This window comes from Grampus griseus (genome assembly GCF_964374135.1).
Source record: "Grampus griseus genome assembly, chromosome: 1".
Taxonomy (NCBI): Eukaryota; Metazoa; Chordata; class Mammalia; order Artiodactyla; family Delphinidae; genus Grampus; species Grampus griseus.
In genome coordinates this window covers 55,242,908-55,251,346 of record NC_139017.1, presented here as the reverse complement: position 1 = coordinate 55,251,346, position 8,439 = coordinate 55,242,908, and the positions used below count along the sequence as shown (strand labels likewise).

Here is an 8,439-nt window from a genome sequence, read left to right as displayed (position 1 = left end):
TCAAAACAAAACTGCTGACTTCAGCGAAAAAGACACATGCTTTGCAAGATCATTTCCAGTACTGATGACAGAGTTACGTTGCTCCGCAGGGCCTCATACTTTCGTTTACTTAATTTATAAATCACACCCTGACTTCTTCTCCCTCAAAAAAAAAAAAAATTGTGGTAGCATATTACAAAAGCAAACAAAATGAGCATCCACGTGATCACAATAGAAACAAGGTAAGACAGGTAGAGGGACATGTTTGGTTAGAAAATATGCCAAAAGGAAAATCAATATTATTTCCGTGAATTGTGCATTCAAGTGGCCAAAAGAAAGCAGTCAAAGGAAGAGCCAAGTAGCCAAAGAAAGAAGGAAGGAAGGTGTATGATCAAGCCACTCAAGATGGCTGTTCTCTTGCTCTCTGTACCAACCCCCCGGGACCAGTGCCTGCTTCACCTATACCCTACTTAGAATGGCTGACCTTCATTACGTACTTGCCCCAGACCCCAGCTAGTGATTGTTCTAATCAAAGGGGTGGGGCATGCCCCTCTGCTAGTTTCCCTGGTAACTGAAGAGCCAACCGGATTTCAATTCCCACTATAATTGGCAATCTTCCCTTCCTCCTAGGAGGGAAGCCTGCCGCCATGTCCTGCCGGCGGCTGTGGGAAGTCGCTCCAGGACCTTGCTTCAAACGTGTAAGCTCCCCCATCCATGAAACCGTTGATGTCTCTGTTGCTGACTCTGGGCTTTCTTCCGTCTTAAAGTTGGGCAAGTGCAGGCTTTGTAGGCGTGCCGACTGCAGCCCAACAGGAGGAAAGAGGGAAGGGAGGAACCAACATTTACTGGATACCTCGCTCTTCTATCCTTGTGCTGGGCACTTATCTTATTTCCTCCAGTTCTTAGCACAGCCCTAGGAGAGATACTGTTTCCTCTATTTTACAAGCGAGGACAGAGAGATTAAATACATCAGTCCAGGATTGCAGGACTAGTAGATGGGATTAGGATACAGCTTTTTTTTTTTTTTTTTTTTCTGTGGTACGCGGGCCTCTCACTGCTGTGGCCTCCCCCGCCGCGGAGCACAGGCTCCGGACGCGCAGGCCCAGCGGCCATGACCCACGGGCCCAGCCGCTCTGCGGCACGCGGGATCCACCCGGACCGGGGCAGGAACCCACGTCCCCCGCATCGGCAGGCGGACTCTCAACCACTGCGCCACCAGGGAAGCCCCGGATACAGCTTTTTTTTCCATGCTCAGTGAGGCTCCGGGAAGACAGTGAGGCCCAGTGCTTAAAGAGTATGTTCTAAAGAACCAGCCACCTGGGTTCAAGTCCTGGCACCATCAAGTACTACCTGTGTGCCTTCCGACACATTCTTTAACCTTTTCCTGCCCCGTCTCTGAAATGGGGATAAAGAGGATTGCATGAGGAAATCTATAAAGCAAGTACTAGTATTTGGAATATAGTTAATGCTCGAAAACTGGTAGGAGTGGGTGGGGTACTGCGTTTTTATTTATTTAAAAATTTTTTTATTTTTTTTTAGTTCCTGGATTTCTGCCTTAGTCTATTCAGACTCCTCTAACAGAAAACCATAGACTGGGTGGCTTATAAACATCAGAAATTTATTTCTTACGCTTTTGGAGGCTGGGAAATTCAAGATTGAGGCACTGGCAGATTCCATGTTTGGTGTGGACTTCTGGTTCACAGACAGCTGTTTTCTCACTGTGTCTTCGCATGGTAGAAGGGGTGAGGGAGCTCTTTGGGGGTCTCTTTTATTAGGGCACTAATTCCATTCATGAGGGCTTCACTCTCATGACCTAATCACCTCCCAAAGTCCTCACCTCCTAATACCATCACATTGAAGCTTAGGATTTCAACATGTGAATTTTAAGGGGACACAAATCAGTCTATAGCAATATCTCTTTAAAAATAAGTTTGAAACAGTGTCTGACTTACATTCCTCTACCGTAATTATCCCTACATTTATGACTGCATACTCTATCACCTCTTACTGATAAATATTATTGGTAATACTTTCTATAGAGAGAATAGAAAGATAATTCAATCTTTTATGGCTGATCAAAAAAAAAATTTTTTTTTGGTTTCTGTTTTGCCTAGATACTTTTTTTAATATGGATGTTACTTTTTAGAGCAGTTTTAGGTTCACGGCATGCTTGAAAGGAGATTTCTATATATTCCTATATTCTCTCTACCCCCACCTATGCGTAGCCTCCCCCATTATTAACAACGCCCTCTAGAGTGATACATTTGTTATAATTGATGAATTTGCATTGAGACATCATAATCACCCCCATTCTCTTGACAGTATCTTTCACAGAGCAGAAAATTTTAATTTTAATGAAGTCCAGTTTATCAATTCATTCCTGGATCATGCCTTTGGTGTGGTATCTAAAAAGTTATCACCAAACCTGAGGTCATTTCTGCTGTGTTTTCTCCTGTTATCTTCTAGGAGTTTTATAGTTTTTCCTTTTGCATTTAGATCTGTGGTCCATTTTGATTTAACTTTTGTGAAGGGTGTAATGTATGTGTTTAGATTCTTTGGTTTTTTGACATGTGATGTCGAGATGTTCCAGCACCATTTGCTGAAAAGACTATCTTTGCTCCATTGTACTGCCTTTGCCTTTGTCAGAAATCAGTTGACTATATTATGTGGGTCTATTTCTGCGTTCTCTATTATGTTCCATTGATCTATTTATCTATTCTTTTACCAATACAAAATTAGTTTTTTACTAATAGAAGCTGGGAAATTTTCTTTCATCTTCACCACTTGCTATTAAATGCCACAGCTATAACTTCTTGCCCTAAGATAAAGCCTAAGAGAACTCCAGCCCTGAGATCTCGAAGGACGTCTCCTCAATAGCTGACAGCTGCTGCTTCAGCAGGTGGTCTGAATTGGTCAAGTTTTTCAGCTCCCAGTTTCCTGTCCCCGCTGGATGAATTTCCAGGGTATGAGAAGACTGTGAAGCCTGAATCATAGTGGCTCACAAAACAACATCTCATCCAGATTCTTCTCCTTGGGGTCAATGATAGAGTTCAGATGCCTGACAAGGGCCATAAGGGGCAGGTTGTTCCTGGGGCCAGGTGCATGTGTAGTAGTACTGGCAGCCCGTGGGCCACATGCTAGCCTTTCCTTGGCTGCCCCCTTCCCTGGTAAGGAGCTGGCAGGTCCAAGTGGATATGCCTACATGGAGCCTGTGGACTATACCATATTTACCTGCTTCCAGGCTTACTTGCTTGGGCTTTTCCCTGGGCCAGTCGTCTAGTGAGTGAACCACGCTTGTGTTGTGCCCTTCTTTAGGCCTCCGAGTTATCAGGGCAGCAGTTGACATCAAGGATGGAAAGGGTAGGGAGTGGGGAGTGCTGTGGACATACCTTGGATGTGTAAATTAAGGTGTGAGATCCCTCAGTGTGTAGGAAGGAGCCAAGGGCTGGAAGAGCAAGGGTAGGGGTGCAGCAATCTTCCACACCAAGTTTGAAGAGGCCAAGAATTCTGAATTTGTACCTGGCCTTCCAGATCATTATGAAGGCATATTTGTCAGAGTAATAGGATAGGACATATTTTATTTAAGTTTGATACTTGATTTTAACTTTCACATAGCTAGGTGTATGGTATGAGGAAGACCATTTGTACTCTTTCCCATGGCTCCACAAATTTTGGGGGTGGACCTGTTGGTGAGTGATAGACATGGGACCACAATTCAGTATTCTGGGTTCCTGTGTTAAAGTCCTTTCAGCTCTTTTAATGAGCTTGGCTTGTCCTTACTAAAAACAACTGGTTTGTTGTTTCCTAGATTTCCTCTGGTTTTATCCTGCTGGTCAAGTGTAAAATCTGATGGTGAATCAGAGAAAGTATAGTTACCCTAAATTAAGTTAAAATGTAGCTTGCTTTGGGCACCCACTCTCCCCTGACTCTTCTCTTCCCAGGCACAGTACCTTGTGCTGTGGCCGATGAGCTCACCCTCTTTCTCCCTCTTTCTGTAAAATTCATCCAAGGGATGACCCAAGCCTAGGCCCAAGGGCTAGCCACAGAATTGCTATTTGTAGGGATAGAGACAGGGCTTGGACAGGCAGCCTGGGGTACTCACATGTGTTCATGGCTCATCACATTACAGAACAGATCCAGAGGTGGAAAGGGGAAGCAGACTGTGGGCTGGGGGTCCAGGGACCAGCTCTGTCATGCTACCACGTTCAAGAACAGAACTCTGAGCAGAATGTGAAAATTTGGAATTTGAACTTGGTTTTCCAAACTATTATAATCCATGTAAGATGATATAAAATATTTAATTTAACAGCCTCTTACTTTGACTTAGAACTTTCAAATATGTAGAATGTGGTACATAAGTCTTGATTTATTTTTTCACACCTGGACTTGAAACTGTTAGGAGTAGACATCTGCTTAGAAGGATTTTCTCCCTGTAGGCTATGCTTCTCTTCTTTCTGGATAAAGGCCTGGTGATTTCCATCCTAAAGTCTACTGTCAGAGGTGGATAGAGACTTTCAAACCTGACCACTGGCTGACCTTTACTTTCTTGCTGGTTTAAGCTAAAGCGGTCTTAGATAGATTTTCAAATTGGACCTCAGCTTGTATCTGACCTTCCATGTTTTCTTAGGTCCTTCCTGAAGTTTTCCCCTATCCTGGATGTGTTGAGAATTAGCAGAGGATAAAGTCCTCTGTACTCCACCCTCTCTTTTTTCCACTCCAACCTCAAAAACACATGCACACACATGCACAGAGCCACACAATATTCTTGTAAAAACTGGGGCTCCTTGTTCTCATCACTGAGGTTTTCTGGAGCTTCCTTCCTCCTCTTACTGCTCTAGGGCATTTTCCACTCAAAACCATTGACTTAAAAGAAAGAAAAAAAACACACCCTTGATTAAAAAAGAAAAGGGAAGGGTTCTTGTCAGAACATGGGAAACAAAATTCTGAAAATAGCTCAGATTCTCCTACAGACATGATGCAAGTGTTATTAAGTTGAGGAACTGTTGACACCAATGACATGATTGCTGATCCTTTGCTCTTTTTCTCATTCTTTCCCATCAGTATTTCCTGAAATCTGGGTTCTGGGCAGTGACCCTTGAATGCAACCTTGTAAACAAGCACCCACAATGCTTACAGGAAAATCTTAGAGCTATGGCCCCCTTTAAACTTTTATTTAAATATATTTGTAAATACAAAATTTAAATATACTAAATATGTAAGTGTATATTTAAATATATTAATAAATATAAATATATATATATATATATTTTTTTTTTGCGGTACGCGGGCCTCTCACTGTTGTGGCCTCTCTCGTTGCAGAGCACAGGCTCTGGACGCGCAGGCTCAGCGGCCATGGCTCACGGGCCCAGCCGCTCTGCAGCATGTGGGATCTTCCCGGACTGGGACACAAACCCGTGTCCCCTGCATCAGCAGGTGGACTCTCAACCACTGCGCCACCAGGGGAGCCCTAAATATATTTTTATAATATAAAATAATATAATTAAAATTATATTTTTATAGAGATATATACCAACTGGGGGCTTATTTACTATAAATACCTCTTTAAATTTTCCTGGTATGGGGCTTCCCTGGTGGTGCAGTGGTTAAGAATCCGCCTGCCAATGCAGGGGATATGGGTTTGAGCCCTGGTCTGGGAAGATCCCACATGCCACGGAGCAACTAAGCCCATGCACCACAACTACTGAGCCTGCACTCTAGAGCCCTTGAGCCACAACTACTGAGCCCATGTGCCACAACTACTGAAGCCCACATGCCTAGAGCCTGTGCTCCGTAACAAGAGAAGTCACCACAATGAGAAGCCCTCTCACCACAACAAAGAGTAGCCCCCACTCGCTGCAGTTAGAGAAAGCCTGCGTGCCGCCATAATAAATAAATAAAATAAAAAGAAATTTCCTGGTATGGTGAAAGGGATTTAATGAGATAGAGATGGGATAAATGCAATCAGGAGAAAAATAAAAATTTAGGAACTAACCAGATGTTGCTGATAAAATTGGACACAACTCAATAGGTTTTAGGAGGCCAAAGACATTAAGATAATTCATTGGTCCATTCATTTATTCAACTAATAGTTCTATTTTTGGTCCATTCATTTATTCAACTAATATTTCTATTTTTCTCCTTCTACTCTAACAAAAAGGATTAAAGCAGCTAAATTGTATTTATTGTGACTGGCAAGGACTGTGTACACTATTCTGGAAAATATAAGATTGTGACACAGCTGTTCAGAAGTTCAAAGCTGTTAGGAAAGGAAAACGTGTATCTGAGAAAGTGAAAACAATATAAGACTTTATCAGAGATACTGGCCCTGAGTTTTATCTCGTTTCCATTTCATATGTTATGTTATGACCAGAGTTAGCTTTCTAATATGAAAATCTCATTGCATAAATCTGCCTAAAACCGTTTGTGGGTTCTTGTTATTTATTGGAGAAAGTTGAAGTGCTTTAGCATTGTGTACAAAGTGTCCATGACCTTGTTCCTGGCTACCTTTCTGGACTCATCTCCAGTCACCGCCTCTCCTCCCTGTGTGTAGAATGGGAGCTTCCAGAGAGCCATGACTATATCTTACTCATCTTTGACCTCCCAGTGTCATAGTGGAGGCTTCAGGAGCACTTTATTTTTAATTAACAGAGCCTTTTCCATCCATGAATCTTTTCTCTAAACTACTTTATGGTGGAATTTAACACATACAGAAAACTTCATAAAACAAATGAACACAAGTGTAATTACCACTTCACTCAAAAACTAGAACCTTGCTGGCTCACCAGAAGTCTTCTTCATGCCCTTTCCTAATCACATCCCCTTTTCTCTCCCCAAAGATAACCACTCACCCCACCTATTCTCCTGTTCTCAGCTCAAGCCCACAATCCCCACACCCCACCTCACTTCTGGGATATTCTCCTGAACTCATACAGACCTCTGATAACTTCCTTTGTCTCTGATCTTTAAAGCACCTATTTTCTTTAGCATTCATTTGGCACCTAGTCACCTATAGCATCTCTTTATAAAGTTACATTTATGGTATTCTTCTTGTATTGTTTATATTATTTTTCCTTCACTGTAGATATCTTTATCTGTTCAAATACTTTTTGATGTCCACATTCTATATTGCTATTGTCTATGTTTTACGTTTATAGTTAAATATTCATTAAGTATCTCTAATGAGATCTTATTGACAGACATATCAAAGCGTGTAAGAGACAGATTTACTCAACCCGATAAAGAGAAAGAGCCAAGTACAGTCTACACAGAGACACACAGAGAGAGAAAGAGAGAGCAAGATATTGTTCTGATGTAGTGCACATAAGTATTCAAGAGTTTCACACACTGAAAATCATAATTTCTCTCTCCCCTATTATTCATTTCCTCAAACCAGAGCAAGTGTTAGGAAATCCAGATATGCTTCAGATATAACCTTCAAACAGATTAAGGTTTTGAGTAAAGAAGACATTTAGATCAAGCAGTACCTGTCCTCTTTAGCATTTTACTTGAGAGGAAACATTGCCAGAACATGGGCCACACTATTGGTTGAACTCCTGATGTGGATACTCCAGGAAGGATTCCACATTGTCAGGGAAACTGGAAGAGATGACACTGAAAATCCTTTCCTACCTTATGATGGCATAGATGAATGAGAGCCATTGCCAATCTAAATATAATGATTAAGTCTGTAGTTTTACTTAGAAATTAAGTTGGTGCTGAAAGCTCAGGTCTAAGACGTGGGATTGTGATTCAGCCAGCTCCCAGATTCCACCCACTAAATATGGTTAACACTTTCAGTCAACCTATATCCATCATTTCAACTCTTGGGTGGAATAATAAATGTTAAACATGTGAACGTGAATTATCTTTCCTTGCTTTTCACATACTGTCAGTGACCACCCCTCCGTGTCACCTATACTTTTCTTGCAGAATTTTACTCATTCTTTGAGATTCAAAACATATCATCCCATATGAAATCTACCTTGATTTCTCATGAAAGTTAGGACTTTGTCTATTCTGCTTAACAACACTTTTTTTCCTTAAAATACTCAACACATTGTATTTCAGTGTATTTATCTGCCCCACAGAATTATAAGCTCCTCAACTTTAAGGGCTGGGTTTTATTTAGTACTAGACCTGTGGTAGGTGCTCAATAATTTGAGTGAACAAAAAGTACAGAGTAGTAAAATTTGAGACACAGAATCAAAAGTAATAAACACCCAGTGCCAGAATTAATATCTTCTGTTTTCCAGTTACTAGATTAGGTACTGAGAAAAGGCAAATAAAACACAGAACAGGCATCCAGAAGCTCACAGTCCAGTAGGGAAAGAAGAGAAGTGAACACATGAAATATTGTAGGAGGGAGGAAGATGGAGGTGGGTAGGGTGCTGTGGGAGCCCAGAGAACTGGTGTTTGACTCAAGAGGGGGAGTAGGAGACAGATGTGCAAGCTGATTTACTA

At 41.7% G+C, this 8,439-nt stretch overlaps 1 protein-coding gene across 1 annotated transcript in view; it reads left to right on the top strand.

Annotated features, from left to right (window-relative positions):
- Positions 1 to 626: 626 nt before the first annotated feature.
- The window catches only part of TNFSF18 (TNF superfamily member 18), a gene marked incomplete at both ends in the record, with an annotated part of 82,931 nt that continues 75,118 nt past the window's right edge, over positions 627 to 8,439 (top strand). Inside the window, one exon of the mRNA XM_082662615.1 lies at positions 627 to 677. Within this exon, the coding sequence (XP_082518741.1) occupies positions 627 to 677 (51 nt within the window). The remainder of the gene's footprint in view (positions 678 to 8,439) is intronic.